Below are 21272 nucleotides of genomic sequence, written 5' to 3'. Positions count from 1 at the left end.
TTACTTTCAAACAGTCCAGAGTTTGGCACCACCTGTCAGCTTCCTCCTCTTAATTTCAGGGCCAGTGGTATGCGCAGTGCCGGATTTACACGTAAGGTAAACAAGCTATAGCTTAGGGACCCTCTCTCTCCCCCCCCAAATAAATATACTTCTTCTTAATTGTATTTCACTAATAATATACTTATTAATTGTATTTCAGTTCAACAATTACTTTGATAAAATATATATTTAGTTATGTGAAAATGGCTTTAGATACTCAGAGACATGGTGTAGTGGTTAAGAGTGGTAGACTCGTAATCTGGGGAACCGGGTTCGCGCCCCCGCTCCTCCACATGCAGCTGCTGGGTGACCTTGGGCTAGTCACACTTCTCTGAAGTCTCTCAGCCCCACCCACCTCACAGAGTGTTTGTTGTGGGGGAGGAAGGGAAAGGAGAATGTTAGCCGCTTTGAGACTCCTTAGGGTAGTGATAAAGCGGGATATCAAATCCAAACTCTTCTTCTTCTATTAGGTCCATAAATTACCACAGAGCATATATTCAACACAAAAACCAGCGACCATTTGTTGTTGACAAAGCACAGCTGGACATATAAGAGGGCCCCATTACCTTCAGTAGCTTAGGGCCTCATCAAACCTAAATCTGGCCCTGGGTGTGCGGTCTGTGGACTAAGGGGACTAGGCTAGTCCCCCTAAAGGGTCCAAGAGTCCTTCCTCCACCTTCCCAAATCCGGCCCGACTTTAGGAAGGAGGAAGGAGGGCTCCAGCATCCTGTCGGAGGACTGGCACAATCCTTCCCAAAGCCCAGGAAGCTTTCAGCAGAAAGTTACAGGACATGCACTGATAGGAAATGAAGCCCCTAACTGCATTGCACATTTAAAGCAGCGGCATGGCTTCCCCTCAAAGAATCATGAGTGCTGTAGTCTGTTAAGAGTGCTGAGAGCCGTAGTGCAACAAAAGTGGGACTGGGAACAACAACAATCCAGATCTTTCGTGATATCGGGTCCTCCCTAAGAAGAGGGCACATGCTGTGGTGTAAGCTGGCAACCAGACCCTGTGTTGTGGGTGGGAACATTTGGATGGCCACAACACCCTATTGGAGGTTCCTCGATGCTGGGAGCAATCAGGCCAATGGGATGCCAGCAAATTCGTATTGAGGGACCTCTATTTAAGCCCATGCGTGTGTCCCTGAGCTTCCTCTTTGGGGCCAGTAAATCAGAATACCCGCCCACCTCTCCCTATATTTAGGGCTTGCACGCATGACCTTGCTGTGCCGTCGTGTGTCGCCTGTCGTTGGGACAGGAGAACGGCAGGAATTTTCCCCACTCGGCTGATTGGCTGGTGCCATTTGGGTTTCGCCTGCCACGTAGCAAATTGTCACAACTTGTAAGGTTGAGGATAGGCTCTGGTTCAGGTGACTGGGGTGGCAGAGCGCTCTGGCCATCCCTATGCAATGGGTATTCCGCTAAAAGGATCGTGGGACTCTTGGTTGGTCTTCCCTGAGAGGGGTTGTGCCCAGAGCCAGAGTCCAGGGGGGCATCTGGCTGGCGGACTGGTTGAACACCGCCTTCCACTATGCCAGGTGTTTACCCAAGGCTGATCTACAGTGTGCTCTGGGTCAGCTCTGCCTGCAAAGGTGCAGGGAGCTAGTCGAACCAGAGCCTATGCAACCAGTCACTTGATTGTAATCAATAAAGTTGTGGCCTAAATCCTGCCAAAAACCAAACCTAAAATTTGAGTCTTGTCTGAATTTATTTGGGGAAGATTAAAGGGTCTACACATATGCAAATGAGAAGTTAGAGGATTGCAACAGGAAGTCATGGGGCATGCACCGATTGGAAACGAAGCAGTTTGTCTGCCTCAAAATGTTTGCAGGCACAAATGGTACTGAAAGCAGCATGACAGCATGGTGTGTGAAGAGCTAAAGAAAATGTTCAAACAAAACTTTGTTAAGAAAACAGAAGCTTTTTTATTGGGGATATTAGACACAGATATAGCCAGAGAAAACAAGAGAATATTCCTTTACGCTACAGGAGCTGCGAGAGCAATAATTGCCAAAAATTGGAAAACAGAAACAATGCCGACCAAAAAAGAGGGGCATTATAAATTATTGACTATATTGAATTGGCTAGATTGACAGGAGCCATTGGGGGTCAGCCCAATCAAAAATTTCAAAAAGAATGGGATAAATATAGAGAATACCTGAAAAAGCAGTGTCCTCAAATTAATACTTGGATTTGTTTCGACTAACTTCTGCAAAATAAATTATAGTATAAAAGCTAAAAATAGAAAGAAAAAGGGGTAATAATGAACTAAGGAGACAGTTTACCAAAAACGAAAAGAGAACCATGTTGAGTATAAAGGAAGTCAATTGGAAGAAAAGAAGAATTGAAATATGATATATATACTGTTGATTATTTTATATGTGTAAGCTTGCATATGTTATTATTTTTTTATTTGTATTTCATTGTTTTTTGTTTTTGATTGTGCCTTTTTATGAGTGTATGTGTGTATGTGTTGTAAAGTAAAGTTATTTTTTAAAAAAATGAAAGCCGCGTGACATATATCCTTCCTAGAACCATCATGACTACAAATCATGGAAAATTAAGAGGATGTCTGGAAGGACCCAAAAAAAGATCTTGCAAGCCTGCAGTCTGCCCACAAAGGTCTACTCTGCTTTCTCTATTGCCTGCTGCCAGATCCTTTAAACTGGAGGTGCCAGGGGTGGAACCGAGGACTTTCTGCCATTGAGCTATGGTCCCTCCACCAAGCTCAACTTTTCTCCCAACCACCTCGTCTAAGGATGGGGGGCCTGCGTAGTCCTCTGGATGTTCTTGGGCTCCAAAACCCATCAGCATGGATGATGGGAGTTGAAACAACATCTGGAGGGCCACAAGCTCTCCCACCCCTAACCAAGTTCTTAGAACCTAAGAACAGGACTCCTGGATCAGGCTAGTCCAGTATTGTTCTCACCATGGCCAACAGTGGGAAGCCCACAAGCAGTACCTGAATGCAACAACACTCTCCCCTTTCTGCGGTTTCCAGCAACTGGTATTCAGAAGCATAATGCCTCTGAAAGAGGACATACAACAAAATGACCAGAGCCAAGAGTTGTTGATATCCGCATCTTCTGTGAATTTGTCTAATCCTCTTTGAAAGCCATCCCGTTGGTGGCCTTTTGTGGGAGCAATTCTTTTTCTGTCCTGACTCCCATAGACACTCCATCTCTCTCTCTCCCTCCCTCCCTCTCCCTCTCCCTCTCCCTCCCCCCCCCTCTCTCTCTCTCCTTGCAAACATGCTTACCCGGCCACTGGCAAAGGATGTCACAACGAGAGCCACGCAGATGCCCAACACAATGAAGAGGAGCAAGAGGATGAGGGGGTACTGTTGGCTCAAGCTGTAATACGTTTGATAGTAGAGGTCCTCCCGTGGGGTGTCGCTACTGGTTGACTGCGGCCGACGCTGGCAGGGCATGGCTCTCCTGCTCCCACAAACTCCTGCCTTGGAGGGGAGAGAAGGAGAGCTCACTCCTCCCAAGGAGAGTAAGGGAAAGTCAATCAGCACCTCTTGCTGAAGCTGTCGAGGATACCCATTTGCACTTCAAGGCTGCGGAGCCCCATCTTGAAAAAAACAGGTGTATTAATCCAGACAGGGGACATAGGGAAATCCAACTGAGCAGTGAGCATGAAACCTGGGGTGGATGATCTCAGTGTGGAACGATGTTCTCAGCAAAAACCACCAAAGTCAGGTAAAGCGGGCATCGTCAATACAGAGAGTCTGAAACATGAGGCCCTGGGGAAAGAAATTAAAAGTAGGTTAACAAATGGTCCTTATTCACACTTATAGACTAATACTGCCCGAGGACTGTCTCGCCAGAGTGGTGCATGCTCTACTTATCTCTCGCTTGGACTACTGTAATGCGCTCTATGTGGGGCTACCTTTGAAGGTGACTCGGAAACTACAATTAATCCAGAATGCGGCAGCTAGACTGGTGACTGGGAGCGGCCGCCGAGACCACATAACACCGGTCCTGAAAGACCTACATTGGCTCCCAGTACGTTTCCAAGCACAATTCAAAGTGTTGGTGCTGACCTTTAAAGCCTTAAATGGCCTCGGTCCAGTATACCTGAAGGAGTGTCTCCACCCCCATTGTTCTAACCAGACACTGAGGTCCAGCGCCGAGGGCCTTCTGGCAGTTTCCTTGCTACGAGAAGCCAAGTTACAGGGAACCAGGCAGAGGGCCTTCTTGGTAGTGGCACCCGCCCTGTGGAATGCCCTCCCACCAGAAGTCAAAGAGAACAATAATTACCAGACCTTTAGAAGGCATCTTAAGGCAGCCCTGTTTAGGGAAGCTTTTAATGTTTCATGAATTTCTGTGTTTTAATGTTTTGTTGGAAGCCGCCCAGAGTAGCTGGGGGAACCCAGCCAGATGGGTGGGGTATATATTATTATTATTATTATTATTATTATTATTATTATTATTATTATTATTATTGAATACTTCACTAGTATTTCTCGTGTTCTGTTAGCCCAAAATGGAAAATGAACAAAGTCCCAACTAAAGAAGAATGGCAACTTAAAGTGATGGAATATATGCAGCTTGCGGACCTAACATATAGAATAAGAGAACAAGAAGAACATATGTTTAAAGAAGATTGGAAAATGTTTATGGAATATAGGAAAATTGTGTGTATTTGAAAAAGCGGGCAGCATTAAGATAAATTCAACAGTGTAAATAAGTTTTGATGGATGTTATAATGGAATACTGAAGGGTTTAGTCTATATAAAATATGCAGGGATTTATGTTGTGCAAAATGAACCATGGAAAGAGAGAAAGGGAAGTCATTGATATGTTAAGGTTGTTTAAGTGAATATTCTAAAATGTAAAACATAAATTTAGTACTGAAAATGCCAGAGAATTGTTATCTTGGTTATTCCTCCTTAGTAATAACGAGTACAAAGGTTCCACCTTGTTGGAGGTCTTCAGGCAGAAACTGAAGGGACATCTGTAGGGGGCGCTCTAGCTCTGAACTTCATATATTGAAGCCCAGAGTGCTTGGAGTAAATGACCAACAAGATCCCCTTCAATTCTATAATTCCACAATCTGTTTTTTTTAGCTACATCCAATGAATAAGTATTCATGAAAAGACAAATGTTGTCATAGAATGGTCAAGTTGGGAGGGACCACGAGGGTCATCTAGTCCAACCCCCTGCAATGCAGTTTTTTTAACCCAATGTTTAACTCAAACCCACCACCCTGAGATGAAGAGTCTTATGCTCTACTAACTGAGTTATCAGTATTTTTCAACCTTGGAACCACATATGTCATTGGACTACACCTGACCGTAAGCTAAATTGGCTGGGGATTATGAGAACTGTAGTCTGGAAACATCTGGGGACCCTTTGGCTGTTTTTATCATCATCATCATCCACCGAGTCCGTATGGTGCTGTGATTAGTGTCGGTCTAGGACAGGCATCCCCAAACTGCGGCCCTCCAGATGTTTTTGCCTACAACTCCCAAGATCCCTAGCTAACAGGACCAGTGGTCGGGGAAGATGGGAATTGTAGTCCAAAACATCTGGAGGGCTGAAGTTTGGGGATGCCTGGTCTAGGACCTGGGAGACCAAGGTTCCAATCTCCACTCAGCCATGTAGCTCACTACGTGACATTGGGTCTCTCTCGGCCTGAATTGTCACACTGGGTTGTTGTGAGGATAAAAGGGCGAGTCACCTCCACACCAGGATTCTCAGGTTTGTAGCTCTGTGAGGAATAGACAACAGTCCCCAGGATTATTTGGGGAAATCTGTGTGCTTCAAATGTTCTTTAAACATACTGTGTGGCTATGACTGAGAAGCACCATGGCTAGCACCTTGAGCTTCGAGAGGTGGGATATAAATGTAACTGCCATCATCATCACTACCACTATTATTATTAATTATTGTAAGGACCGTTTTGAACACAAGGATGTAATAATTGTGGCCTCGAAAGGAAAGGAAAGGAGAAACAAACAAACAAACAAACAAACAAACAAAGAACCTCTCATCATCTAATCTATGAGCTCTGGCAAGTGGTATATTAATAACATGCGAAAGAGCCATGCTGGAATTCGTGTGAATTCACACCCTCAGTGAATGAGTGCAGAGATGGTCAGATAGAAAGAGTGGGTAGAAAAGTCAGAAAAAGTTGTCTGGGGATAAAACAAAGTGTGAAGGGTGGGAGGGGAGAAGAGAAGAGAAGATACATGGCTGACTAAAAGACTTGATGTTGGCTACTAGAAATTTTATATATTCTTCCCCTCAATAACATCAACTACCATATTTTTATCTCACCTTCCTCTAATGTGCTCTGTCATATTTTGCTTCACAACAACTCTGTGAGGTAGATTATGGTGAAACCCTAACCATGCCTACTCAAAAGTAAGTCCTGCTAAATTCTGTAGGGCTTACTCCCATGAAAGTGGAGCTAGGAGTGCAGAGAGCTTTATGGCTGGGCTGGAATTGGAACTCAGAGCTACCTCTCCCGAAACCAAGCTTGACTATCTATCCACGTAGCCCATATGAGAGAGATGAGGCAGATCCGATTTTTAGGGATACAAAATGATAACCCATTCAGGTGGATGGATGGAGCTCAGGGATGATAACAAAAAGTGAAATACATCTCTCTTTCCCCTCTCCCTCCATTACACACAGAAATAAATATTTTAGATAGATAGATAGATGGTAGGTAGGTAGGTAGGTAGATGATAGATAGATAGATAGATAGATAGATAGATAGATAGATAGATATAGATGATATAGATAGATAGGTGATAGATAGATATACCGGTAGATGATATAGATAGATAGATGATAGATAGATAGATAGATAGATAGATAGATAGATAGATAGATAGATATAGATAGATAGATAGATAGATAGATAGATAGATGATAGATAGATGAGAGAGAGAGATGATATAGATGATAGATAGATAGATAGATAGATAGATAGATAGATAGATAGATAGATAGATAGATAGATAGATAGATAGATAGATAGATATAGATGATAGATAGATAGATAGATAGATAGAGATGATAGATATAGATGATATAGATAGATAGATAGATAGATGATAGATAGATAGATAGATAGATAGATAGATAGATAGATAGATAGATAGAGATAGATGAGAGAGAGAGAGAGAGATATGATATAGATGATAGATAGATAGATAGATAGATGATAGATAGATAGATAGATAGATATAGATGATAGATAGATTGATAGACCGATAGATATCTTGCCCACTTGGGAAATCAATCAGCTTTGATATAAACTGTCAAAGTGCCACAACAAATTAAGCATCCGTCAACCTCTGCTGTGCTCCTTTGTGGGGCATAAATGCACGCACTTCCCACACACTCTGGTTGGTGAGTGCCTATATTTCTGAGCAGTTCCCTCTAAGAAAGTGCTATTTCACAAAATCCCGGACTCACCCCATGCCACAAATATTCACCTCCCTCATTCTGTGCAGGTGAAGAATGCCCAAGAACGATGGATTGCTGATTCCATGCCTAACTGACCAACCCCTCTTGCCTGCTCACCGATCATCACGTTTTTTAAAAAGGCAAGATGCAAAAACCCATCCAGTCTTCCATCTCTCCCCTGCGCAGCCTTCCCCTCCCTTGGACACACAACAGGCAGCCGCTGCCACCTCACAAAGTGCCCAAACGCCGAGGAAGCGGGTGCTTCTTACCTGATCTAACAACCACCGGCAGCTCCATCATCGGAGCAGGCAGCCTGGAATCTCTCCCGTCACTCACCATGCTCCGACTTCTCTCACGCAGTTGCAGGAAGTCAGTCTGCCTGCCTCCCAAAGCCCAGCCCAGCCAGCTGAACTTGAGATTAAAAACTCCCTGGCAAGATTAACACTTTCACTCCCAAGGGGCAGAGGGGGGGCACAGTCCTCCTGGGTTGCTTCCAGGTGGCCTGTTCTATTCAGCACTCATCCAGATTTGCCTGCACAAAGTTTGCAGAGAGGCTGGACACCAGCAGCTATGCACTGAATATGGTTGCTTCAAATATGCTTGCAGGGAGGTTAGACGATGTAGCATCAAAGATTGGCTACCCGGCACTTTCCTGTGCGTTTCCCCCTTAATTTCCTTATCTGTAAAAAGTCTGATTGTGCTTCCTGAGTGTCACAATCTGTGGTGCGAGTCAATCACATAGTGACAAATCTAGGTTGTGCAATTAAAACCGGCTGCAGCAAACCTGCTTTCCTAAAAGACTGAACTTCTTGCAGTAAGGAAAGAGGTGAGAAAATGCACTGGCAAGTGTGGGAGAGCACTTGCTTGATGCAACATCATCTAAGCTCCCCGCAAAAGAAACAACAACATAAAAACAAACATAAAAACCCAGACTGAATGTTTGTTAAAATAGCTGACATCATCTGATCTCCCAGCAAACAAATCAGGTTGAATGCTCAATAAACAAGTCAGTTGGAAGTGATCCACCTTTGGGGGGAAGTGGGGTTTGTGGCATAATAATAATAATAATAATAATAATAATAATAATAATAATAATAATTTATACCCCACCCATCTGGCGGGGTTCCCCCAGCCACTCTGGGCAGCTTCCAACAAAATACTAAAATACAGAAATCCATCAAACATTAAAAGCTTCCCTAAACAAGTGTGGGAAATCCTTGAGTGGCACAACTTGGATTTGCTCTTATGCAATGGAATCCCACCTCAAAATGTCAACACCTTGGAAGCCCTTTGGGATTCACTATGGCCCATGCAAGACCTTGATCCAAAGGAGCTCGGTTTTCTTGCCTTTGCCACTGTCAAATGGAGGCTTTTTTTCATTTGGGGCCCCAAGGTTGAAGAACACCGCATTGCACAAGAGCACTTGATTTTGTTTTAGTTTTCCATCTTTGGACCTCATAAAACCCACAGCAGTAAACTGTCACAAGCCCTAGCCTTTTACTTTCTAAATGTTCCCTTCAAATTCTTAAAGCATAGCAGTGGTTCCCCCCCCCCCCAACTTTACACGTTCATCCAACTCTTTACTGGAGACTTATAACAACACTTACCGTACTCCTCGCTCCTAAAGTCATAAACATTTAGACCAACAAACCCTTAAACTGAACTTAAGGTTTTATCATTTAAACTGGGTTTCCCCAACCCCTGTTTTAATGGGAAGAGCCATATTTAACTAAATAGTTGCACAAAGCAATGCAACAAGTTCCGCTAGAGCAATTCTCCCTCCCTGCAATTGGCTCTGTGGGGTGGGAGAAACACCCCCCGCCCCCCAGAGCAGCACCAGTAGAGGAGAGGGGGAGAGGAGACATTTTTCCACCAGGCCAGCCGAAATTATTACGCTGACATTCTTCTCAGCACTACTTTATATTCCGCCCTATTTTTGTTTGGCTGTTTTATTGTGTATTTTAATTGAGGATGCTTTAATTTTGAACAAAATCCAAGGCAGATCCTCATGGCTCTCCTCCCAACCCACCTGGTGAACCAGCTTGAGCCTCTTCTAAGTATCTCTTGTGCTGTTCTGACCCCAGAGTCATCATTCAGGCTCCATGTGTAGGCATTATTAATGAAGCAGGCTTATTAAACAGGGTTTATTACAATTCCCTGGCAGCAGGGTTTGGCCTAGATTGGTGGGAGGGAATCTCAGGCCCAAATGTTGACTGCCAAAATGGCACCCTGCTCCCCAAGAAAGAAAAAGGGGCGAGGGACATAGCTGTCAACCCTCCCCCTTTTTGCAGGAAACTCCTTTACTCCAAGCCACAGCTGTCAACTTTCCCTTTTTTTGCCGGAAATTTCCTTATTCCAGCGCCGTTTCCCGCTGCTATCCTGGATTGTTAGATATACTGTAGACCAGGCATCCCCAAACTGCAGCCCTCCAGATGTTTTGGCCTACAACTCCCATGATCCCTAGCTAACAGGACCAGTGGTCGAGGAAGATGGGAATTGTAGTCCAAAACATCTGGAGGGCCGAAGTTGGGGATGCCTGCAGTAGATTGTCCCTAGGACAGGTGAACCTGCTGATCCCTTATTTTCAAATCCAAAAGTGGACAGCTATGGTGAGGGAAGATCTACATCAGGAGCATGTGGGGCGGGTGCAGATCACCATCAGCTGCCCTTGTGGATCTTGCCGCCTGAGGCAGTGAGTGGGCACCTTGCCTTGTGAGTGGGCTAGCCCTGACTGTGGTCCTTCAGATCTCTCTTTCTGGCCCTTCAGATTTTTGCTAGGCCATTCTCCCTTTCCAGGACACCTCCCCCACTCCAGGCTACATTAGTCCTGCTCCACACCCTCCTTGAATGTTTGGGTCTGGCTGAAATGTGTCCTTGAGCTGTGTTGATGCTTTTCTGAATGACTGTTGGAGAGCTGTGAGGTCTGAGGTGCAGAGACCTCTGACTTTTGTGTGTCACTGGAATTCAGCTTCCTGTGCACAGCTATTGCTCCACCCACTTTTGCCTCTGGCTCCACCCACCAGTGGCATACGGCCTCTGGAAGATTCTGCATGAGGGAACGTGGTTATCAGGCTGAGAAGGATTCTCCACCTCTGCCCTAGACCGAGGGAAAGAAAGGAGCAGGGATTGGTGCCCGCGAGCTACATTCACCGTGCCTGAAATAGAATGCAGGTGTGACTCACATCCCAAGGGCTTGGAGCAAACAAACGTCCATTAGAGCTTTCTGCATTGTCCACATCAAAGACCAAGCAATTCCGACAAAACACTTAAAAGGGAGGCTGCATTGTCCGTAAGGGCCATATAACTCATGACGCAGTTGTTACACAGTGTCTCAGCTATTCTTTTCCAATTCAGTACTGTACTTCAAAGAAATCAAGTTTCTGAATTGCACCCATTTACCCAACAGAAGCTTAGTCACAGAATCGGCTGCGGAATTCCCATTGTTTACTCTCAGCTCAGAATTCTAGTCCTCTTGATCATTTCGGAGCCCCTTTTGGGAGCCGAGACATCAAAAGCATCTGTTTCCTCCACCTGCTGTGATTCTTTGCGACAAAGGGGAAACCGATACTGGATAGCAGAACCTGTTTCAACTGCTGAGACATAAACGGTTTTTGTAGTGTATGTATGTGCTTGCGACGATCCCACCAGGAAGCTGGTGAGGAGGAAGGGCCCAGAAGAAAGGGAAAGTAGGCTGGAAACGAAAAAGCATAATAATAATAATAATAATAATAATAATAATAATAATAATAATAATAATAAACATTTGCATGAACTAGGCTGCTTATGAGACCAGAGGGAACCGGCAGCTTCCTGACAGATTTAGAGCCACTAATGAGCTGTACAGCTAATGTCATTTCACGCTTGTCATCCTGTTCCTCGCGGTCGCAAGACAGTTTCGTCCCATTTAGATGGCCCATCAATTTCCCCAAACACAACCAACAGACAGTCGTTTCACAGAAGAACCTGGCTGGGCCTTCAACATCTGCCTGCTTTAAGGAATACTGCCACCGCTTTCCCTCCGCAGGGCTCCAGTGTCCATAGCGAGGGAAATCTAGCACAGAGCCCCTTGGCAAGTGGCCATCCTACCTCAGCTTAACAAAGGAGAGTCTACCACTTTCGAGGCAGACTGTTCCACTCTCAAACAGCTGGCACCATCAGGAAGTTCTTCCCAATGTTAGAGCCTGTCTTTCTTCTGTTCTGCTATTTTCTCACGCGGTTTACTGCGGCTCGCATTATTTTTAATATTGTCTCCAGCCAGGCTTTCGTATTTGATCCTTTGTCTCTCTGTTCTTCCATTGCTTTCTAAAACTCCAGGTATAGCCATGATGGTGTTAGAAAAGTATTGGTGTAAGTTTGCAGGGTCAGTCTGAGTTGTGGCTTGCTAGTTAAGTCTTAGCATAACCATAGGAGTTGCTCTGTGCCATAGAACATGGAACCCAACCTCACGTGACAGGTAGATAGAAGAAAAATAGGCAGAGTGGGTGGAGAGCTGAGCTTAAAGCATGCTGGAAGCTGGAGACACAGTGCCATCATTGATCTGTGCTGCATCCGAAGCTGCAGCCGGTGGGGAAGCAAGATCTTTTGGGGTGTTGATGCTGTGAGCCATGGGTGTACCCAGCGAGGGGCAGGGGGGCAGCTGCCCCCCCCCAGAAGCAAAAAATAATAATACCGTATTTTATGGACCATAACTCGCACTTTTTCAATCAGAAAACTGAAGGGGAAAAGTCACTGCGGGTTATGGAAATCAAGCTGTTTTCGCCCCCTCTGCGGCTGCAGCCAGCGACAGGAATGTGGGGAGGGCAAGAAGCAGCCTGAAATAGGGCTGTTTTTGCCCACTCCGCAGCTGCAGCCAGTGACAGGAACGTGGGAGGGGGGAGGAGCAGCCTGAGCTGGGGGGGGGGCGGGAACTCCATCCTTCCTTCCATTCTTCCTTCCCTGCTCTTTCTTTCTTCCTTTTTCTCTCTCTCCCTCCCTTCTCTCTCTCTCTCTCCCCCCTTCCTCCCTCCCTCCCTCCCTTCCTTCCTTCCTTCCTTCTCTCTCTTCCCTCCCTCCTTCCTTCCCTCTCTCTTCCCCTCTCTTACCCCCCCCCCAGTTTTGATCCTGGGTACGCCCCTGCTGTGAGCCCCTCCATCCCATGCTCAGGTTCTATATACGTATATCCTAAAGACCCCACAGTATCCGCTGTCCTTCATTCCAAGGAAACTGAACCTGGGTGAGCACCTGGAAGCCATGGAGTCTCTCACTCATCAGAGATTGGGGAGGTGTTGACAGTGTTGACTAGGGGCTGTGCCCCTGCTCACTCCCCTGGCCAACCCCCTTGCCAACTGCCTCCCTTATAGCTTGTTCAAACCACCCTCCACTTTGGGCCTCCTCCCCCCGCACTCATACCAACCACTTCAGGCCAATAAATACATTTGGGCTTCCACAGCAGAGGGCTAGGAGGAGCAAAGCTGCTATGGTTTGCAGCGCCACCTGTTGGCAGCCACACAAACTACTGCTGTGTGATGGCGCACTTGCATTCTTATTATATGTGTCACTAGAAATATACCACCTGGCTTAGGAGTCACATAAAAAGGGATGAAAGGGACCCACAAATCATATGGCCCAGGCCATTGACGATGAAGAAAACCCACCACTGAGGCATCCCTGATAAAGTGACCATCCAGTCGCTGCTTTGAAAAATGCATTTTAAAAGAAAAACTGCTGCAATTTTTTGGTAAACAGACAGATTTTGTACTGAGCTACACCTATAGCTGTCAAGTTCTCCCCTTTTTAAAGGGAAATTTGCTCATGCTGAATAGGCTTCCTTGCGAGAAAAGGGAAAACTTGACAGCTATGGCTACACCACTCAAGCTTGAACAAATCCCAGCTTCAGATCTGCCCCTAAATGGTTAGTCTCTGTTTCCTGCCTCAACCCCCCCAGACCTGTTCTGAGCTCTGCCAAATCGAGAGGGCCCTGCCATTCAAATTCTAGATTGATTTATTTATTCATTTCAAGAATGAATGCTAGCAATAGTAGAAATTCAACAGAGAAAACTTTTCTTAGCATCCTGATGGCAAGGAGTACCCTGAAAGACTCCAGTTACATCTCTCTACAGAGGTGGTACCAACAGGGAAGCTGTTGGGATGTAATGGTTGGATTCAGATACACTATCACAACTTGTTGCGAGGCTAAAATGAGAACATGTCCTCATCTATGCCATCCTGACATTTTTTGTGGAAGGATAAGTGTGTGTGTGTGTGTGTGTGTGTGTGTGTGTGTGTGTGTGTGTACTTTTAGGAATTATAGGGACAGAACTGCCTAGAATGTACAGTATAGAAACTTATTCATGTATGCTACTACAGCGGCAAGAATGTTACTTGTCCAAAAATGGAAACAAGCAGAAATCCCAGCGAAGGAAGAATGGATACAAAAACTTATGGAATATGCAGAAATGGTGAAACTTACCAGGAGAATAAGAAATCAAGATAACATTTTTTTAAAAAAAAAACCAAAGAATGGAAATGGTTTATTGAATATTTACAGATAAATTATAAACAGATGAAAACATTGGCACCTGCAGTTCTATAAGAGTATATGTTTAAAGAAGATGAATAAATGAGTAAATTGAGTTAATTTGGATAAGCAGAAGATATTAAAAATAAATTTAAGGAACCACAGAAAGAGGGGAAAGGGAAGTCAAGTTTTGAACCGTCGAAATGATTGTAAAATTAGTGAAAGGTAAAAAAATAGTGAAATGTATAAACTTGAAAACTATAAATAAATAAATAAACTTCCCTGCAAGCAAGCAAGCAAGCAAGCAAGCAAGCAAGAAAGAAAGAAAGAAAGAAAGAAAGAAAGAAAGAAAGAAAGAAAGAAAGACATTTTTAAAAGGGGGAACTGTGGGGTTTTTTGTCCTGGACATTCCTTGTAACTCTGAGAACTAGAAACCTGAAACTTTATTTTAAAAAACACAGAGGGACAAAATCAACCCTTCCTATACATACACGAGAATATGAGTCGGTTAAGGGTTGTAGTACAAGCAGGCTTCTCTCACCTTTGAACTTTACGGCAAACCGTACCTGGCACATTTCCCCTCTTCTGCACAATAACGAAAGGTTATTGTGAGAGAGCTGAAGCCTCCTTTGCATCTGGCCACCCTCGTTTGCATCTGATGATGCGAAAGCTGGGGCTTAATAGGACATGATGACAAGCCAAGGACAAGGTGTGGAATCACCACAATTCCTAGCCAGCTCCCAGTGGTGGCGGCTGCTGGATCGGGACAGGTAGCTGTGAAGGCTTCAGAGGCCAACAGGAGGTGGAGCCCGAACATGTGACAGGTGGAGCCAAAAGCAAGCACAAGTGCGGGGCCAACTAATTCTAGTTTTGTCCCCATCTTCCTCCCTGCTGAGTTATACAAGGGGGAAACCTGAGACTAAGACTGTGTACGTGAAGTAGTTTAAAGTGGATTTGATGCACCTTCTGTCTGCATTTGCTTAGTTCATCCACACAATGTTGCCCTCAGACAATTGGTAGCTGGATTCCACAAAGTCTGGTATGTCAGGAACAAAACCCCACTTAATCAGGCATAGGCAAACTCAGCCCTCCAGATGTTTTGGGACTACAACTCCCATCATCCCTAGCTAACAGGACCAGTGGTTGGCCTCTGTTATTTTCTCCTACCAATAGGGAACCCACTTAAGGACTCTATACGGGCTCTTGGATACCCCATAAGGGAAAAAGAGTAGGTTTTTTCTTCTTATAACAACAGAGAATGCCTTCTTCTGGGCTGCCACCACCCCAAGCCTCTGAAGGCACCTGAGAGGGTTTGTAGGGAAGGAGGTGGTTTTCCAGAGATTTGGGGCCTCTGTAAACCCTAATGTCAGCATCTTGAATTAGCAACCCGGAAATGAATTGGCAAAGAGAATGGTGGTTCTGTGAGGGGAATGGGGGCCTCTTGACAACTCTCAGCACCCTTAACACACCACAGCCCCCAGAATGACTTGGAGGAAGCCATAAGGTGGTATCGCAACCAGGGCCGGATTTAGGTTTGATGAGGCCCTAACCTACTGAAGGTAATGGGGCCCTTTATATGCCCAACTGTCCTTTGTCAACAACAATTTGCCACTGTTTTTTTGTGTTGAATATATGCTATATGGCAGTGGTGGCCAACTCCCAAGAGACTGTGATCTACTCAGAGTTAAAAACTGGCAGTGATCTACCCCCCTTTTTGGGATTCAAGTCAAGGTTGTTGAGCTTTTTTAGGAAGGAAAGCCCTGTTTTGGGGGGGTTCAGGTCAAAGTTGTTGAGCTTCTTTGGTGGGGAGCCAGTGATCTACCAATGATCTACCACAGACACCCAGTGATCTACTGGTAGATCACAATCTACCTGTTGGATGTGCCTGCTATATGGTAATTTCTGGGCCTAATAGGTATTTAAAGCCATTATACATAACAAAATATGTATTTTATCAAAGTGTTTTTTTATCTTACATTTTGGAAATGTACATCCAGGTTTTTTTCCTTTATTTTTTTTTTGTGGGGCCCCCAAGAGAGTGGGGCTGTAAAGTTATAGCTTGTTTAGCTTATACATAAATCCGACACTGATCGCAACCCATCAAGCATTGCCCACTTGCATGGACTGGAAACTTCTGAAGAAGTGTGCATGCACACGAAAGCTCATACCAAAATATAAACTTAGTTGGTCTTTAAGGTGCTACTGAAGGAATTTTTTTTATTTTGCTTCAACTCAGACCAACACGGCTACCTACCTGTAACTGGAAACATTAAGACAGAGTTGAATGGAAAGTGGTCCTGTGTGGACAAACTTCCCCAAAAGCGCACGTGGGGAAAATCAGATCTGTGTGACTCACATGTGCATTGACACTCTGGTGGTGTGTACACAGCCTGAGGAGGAGGAAACTGACAGGCAGTGCTGGTTGTTGCGAGTAAAAAAGGCAGGTAGGTGGGGGGGGGGGGTGCAGCGTCTACTGCTCCTTCCCTCCTGAGGAAAAAAAATACGATAATATTTAAACCCAGAAAATCACCCACGCCAAAGAGGCTTGCATCCCACTCTCTTGCCCCCTTGCTTTCCTATCCCAGCCCCCTCTCTCTGCAGAAGCTGCATGAGATGAGAGCGGAAATTGTGAAATTTCCTGCCCCTCCTTTTCCTTGCTGATTCACAACAGCAGCAGGAGGAGGAGGAGGAGGAGAAATCGACATCTCACCCTAGGTCCGGTCCTTTGACAAGACTCTGCTTTTAAATCAAAAAGTGACAAAGCCTAAACCTTCCGAGAAGAAAGATTGCACCACCTGCCCTGGGAGGTGTGCCTCTTTGCAGGCCCGTCCTAGCCATAGAGGCTAGTGGCGCGGAGAACCACGGCGCCGGGCGCTGGAGGGCACTGGAAGGGCGCCAAGTGAGTGCAGGGTTCCGGCGATCTGGCCAGGACTGCGCTCCTTCTCCGAGAACTCCGCGCTGCGCCTCCTTCTCGTTTCCCCAGCGCTGGGTTCCGCTCAGTCGAGCTTCGCCACCAGCGCGCGCACAGCGCCCAAGCAGCTCTTGCTGGTCCCGTGGTGCGCGCACTGGTGGCGAAGCTTGACTGAGCGGAACCCAGCGCTGGGGAAACGAGAAGGAGGCACAGCGCGGAGTCCTCGGAGGTGGCCTCCCGCTGCTGCCGCGGTCCGCTTGGCACTCCCGGGCCCTTGGAGAGGCTCTGGAGGGGGGCGCTGGAGGGACCTAGCGCCAGGGGTGGGCTTAAGACGGCCCTGCCTCTTTGCATGGGTAGCTTCTATTCACACTCACACGGCCTTCTCCATCTATCCAGGAAAACAAAAGGCATTCTCAGAGTTTAAGGACACATTCCAGCCAGGCAAAAACATGCAAGGAGGGTGAGCAAGAGTGGGGCCGTGAGAGATGTGGAGTTGGCTAAGGAGGAGGGTCAAATCGAGAGGCCTGAGGGTCACACTTGGCCTCCAGGTCTGAGGTAGTTGCTGACCCTCCAAGTGTCCCTACTTTCCAGTGATAGTCCCAGATTTACAGAAGCTGTCCCGGTTTCTGGTTTGATCCCAGAATGTTCCACTTTTCTTTAGGACGTTTCTATTTTCATTGGAGAAATGTTGGAGGGTATGGAGTTATGTGACTTCCTGAGCCATATGAAGGCAGTCCTGTATAGCGTAGGATTTTTTTTTAAAAAAAATGTTTAGTGTTTTATTATGTTTTTATAAGCTGCCCAGAGTGTCCAGCCAGATGTGTGAGGTTTAAATAGTAAAATTATTATTATTATTATGGAATAGGATGTCCCTATTTTCATCGGAGAAATGGTGGAGGGAATGTGGTTGTTCTTGTTACTCATTGCACTTTTTATCTAAAGTAACTCAGCAATAGTGCATACATTAAAACCAAGGTAAAACTAAAAGAGAGTAAAAGCTAAAAATGCATTTGTATTTACAGTATAAAAATGCAAGACTAATGCATCTAACCCACTGAAGGAAGCCACAGATAATTAAGAGTCAACACCTGGTGAAATTTTTGCCTGGCCCCTAAAGTGATAGTGCCAGATGTGCTTCCTTGGGGAGTGTTCCATAAGCGGGGAGCCACCACTGAGAAGGCCTGTTCTTCTGTTGACACCCTCTGCACCTCCCTCCCTCAGAGGGAACACAGTGAGAAGGGCCTCCTATGATAAATGCAGGGGCCGGGTTTCTTCCTCACCCACTGGAAAGCTCCCATGCTGCTCCCAGGTTTACATACTAAACAAGCGCTTTCTGAAAGCACAGACTAGCAATCCCCCTAGCGCAAATTGAAATCTTAGAAAGTACGATGTATTACGGCATCATTTTTTGTGGGAATGATCCCACTTCCTCAGAGATATATGACAGAATCCCAACAGCCATTCATGCATGTGTTAAAGCTAGGGTGGATCTAAACACAGGTGGGGAAAATGCTATAAATAAGTCAGAAATTAGATCACTTTAACAAAAGAAAAAATCCCTATGGAAAAGCATGTTTTAGAATTTCCTGCTCTCTGGCGCCATCTGGTGTTGCATGTTTATAGCGCATTCAAATCGCTTAATGTAGTTAGTCGCGAGACTATTTGCTTCCACAAACGCTTGTGCTGTCATCCGGGGCGGGGGAACATTTTTTTCAGCCCAAAGGCCATATATTTTTACGAGAGCTGTATGCCAGTGGTTGGATGAGGCCGGAGATAAAAGCATGCTGAGCAGCGAATGTAATCTTTACCTTTGCACAGTGGGTTAGCTTCCCCACACACTCACGTATTCCTCTTGTCTTGCGCTTCCATCCAGGGAAGCAAGAGGAATGAACAGGGCTCAAAGACACATTCCAGGCAGACAGAAGTATGCAAGAAGGGCTTAAGGCAGGGCCTGTCAGAGTAGCGGCCTGAGGAGAGTCTGGAGGGCTGAAACAGAGGAATGGAGGACTGCATTTAACCTGAGATTCCTGCAGTTGTGCTTTAGTCTTCATGGTTCCAAAAAAAACTCTTTGCTGCTGCTGCCGCCAGTGCTGGTTTATGGGGCCTGAGTGGGGACTAAAGATGACTGAGGGAAGTATTTTGACATTTAATGGAGAATGATCTTATGACCTAAACTGAGCAGGGAAGGAACTTAAAGCCCCTTTCCACCCCAACCCACCCACCTCACACAATTCCAGCCTCGCCCTCCTCTCTCCTCTTCCGAACTCCCCCAATGCTCAGCTCTCTTCACCTCCGCCAGCCTTCCTCGCCATTCCTATATACTGTATAAGTCAGCAGCACTCAGCGCAGTCAATAAAGACGCCACGGCGCAGATGCCATTAGGCACTTGGCCGAGGCCCAGAAAACTCATTATTACTACACTGTCGACTCCCGAGTCGTAGCCGAGTGCTTCGGGGCCGCCAGAGCTGCTTGCTCTTGGACGGAGACCTGCGGAGAAGTTATTACCAGCTGGCTTGGAGGCGACGAAGAAGGGGAACCGCAAAATAGCTATACTAATAGGGCTGATGGGAAATTCGCTGCCCAGGGAATTCCGTAATGGAACAAGATGCTGCTTCCCCACCCCCATCCTGGATCACTTTCCCTTTTTAACCTGGAGGATGAAACTGGCCTCACATCCCCAACCAGGGGTGAGCGAATCTGTCAATTGTCGGTTTATCGGCATTTCCCGTTTTCTTCCAAAATCTGAAGTTAAGTTCTCCACATTTCCACAGCAACGTGGAGGGAAATGAAACTCGTGAAAATTCGCAAGCATTTGAATGCGAATCTCTCTTAAGTTACTTATTTCTGTATGCAGTCTTGACCCTCCCTGTTATCCAGCTTCTTCTTTGGCCGGGCCTGGGTGGTGGAGAGTGCGAGGCATTTGCAATCTAGCCTAATGCTAGATTGGGACACCAAATTGGGAGGGGTGGCCAATACCCCAGAGGACAGGATCACACTTCAAAATGACCTTAACAGATTAGACAACTGGGCCAAAGCAAATAAGATGGATTTTAACAAGGAGAAATGTAAAGTACTACACTTGGGCAAAAAAAATGAAAGGCACAAATACAGGATGGGAGACACCTGGCTTGAGAGCAGTACATGTGAAAAGGATCTAGGAGTCTTGGTAGACCACAAACTTGACATGAGTCAACAGTGTGATGCAGGAGCTAAAAAAGCCAATGCAATTCTGGGCTGCATCAATAGGAGTATAGCAGCTAGATCAAGGGAAGTAATAGTACCACTGTATTCTGCTCTGGTCAGATCTCACCTGGAGTACTATGTCCAGTTCTGGGCACCACAGTTCAAGAAGGATACAGACAAGCTGGAACGTGTCCAGAAGAGGGCAACCAAAATGGTCAAAGGCCTGGAAACGATGCCTTATGAGGAACAGCTTAGGGAGCTGGGTATGTTTAGCCTGGAGAAGAGAAGGTTAAGGGGTGATATGATAGCCATGTTCAAATATATAAAAGTATGTCATATAGAGGAGGGAGAAATATTGTTTTCTGCTGCTCCAGAGAAGCGGACACGGAGCAATGGATTCAAACGACAAGAAAGAAGATTCCACCTAAACATTAGGAAGAACTTCCTGACAGTAAGAGCTGTTCGGCAGAGGAATTTGCTACCAAGGAGTGTGGTGGAGTCTCCTTCTTTGGAGGTCTTTAAGCAAAGGCTTGACGGCCATATGTCAGGAATACTTTGATGGTGTTTCCTGCTTGGCGGGGGTTGGACTGGATAGCCGTTGTGGTCTCTTCCAACTCTATGATTCTATGATTCTATGCACTTTTTTTTTTCAAAGCCGCTGTGAAAAGCTTGTATCCTCAGGATACAACTGTCAATATCATAATGCCATTGTACAAATCTACGCCGCAACCACATTTGGAATGCTGGAATCTGGTCGCCTACCCACAAAATGGATATTGTTGAATTGGATCAAGAGGACAGAGCAACTCCTCGGAAAAGAAAGGTTGCCGCTTTCGGGACTTTTTAGTTTTCTCTAAGTAAGAGGTGACACACTAGAAGTTTTCAAAATTCAGGATAATAAAAGTACTTCTTCATGCAGCGTATGGTCAGCGGAACTCGCTGCCACAGGAGGCATGGCTTTAAAAGACAATTGGACAAATAACTTGGAGGCGAAGGCTATCAATGGCTACTAACCATCATGGCTATGCTCTACCTCCACAGCAGGTGGCAGTAATGCTTCTGAACACCAGTTGCTGGAGAACACAGGAGGGGGAAGTGGTCCTACTTGCAGGCTCCCCACAGTCATCAAGTTGGATACTGTGAGAACAGGGACCATTGGCCTGGATATCCATCAGGTTCCATTTCCCCTATAATAATGCATTTGGGGTATGTTATT

The 21272-nt window shown here is 45.7% G+C and overlaps 1 protein-coding gene across 3 annotated transcripts in view; it reads right to left on the bottom strand.

Annotated features, from left to right (window-relative positions):
• Positions 1-21272, bottom strand: part of ADCY4 (adenylate cyclase 4) — a 71064-nt gene that overhangs the window by 44970 nt on the left and 4822 nt on the right. For 2 of the 3 annotated variants that reach the window (XM_035102704.2, XM_035102710.2), the window contains exons 1-2: positions 7736-8476; positions 3299-3787 (exon numbers count right to left, since the gene is read on the bottom strand). In XM_035102704.2, coding sequence (XP_034958595.2) covers positions 3299-3469 — 171 coding nt within the window. In that variant the 5' untranslated portion in view covers positions 3470-3787; positions 7736-8476. Of the gene's footprint in view, positions 1-3298; positions 3788-7735; positions 8477-21272 lie in introns of those variants that run through there. The other variant, XM_035102707.2, reaches the window with a different exon arrangement.

The sequence above is a fragment of the Zootoca vivipara genome, chromosome 13 (genome assembly GCF_963506605.1).
Source record: "Zootoca vivipara chromosome 13, rZooViv1.1, whole genome shotgun sequence".
In the NCBI taxonomy this organism is placed as follows: Eukaryota; Metazoa; Chordata; class Lepidosauria; order Squamata; family Lacertidae; genus Zootoca; species Zootoca vivipara.
This window is presented reverse-complemented; position numbering and strand designations above follow the sequence as displayed.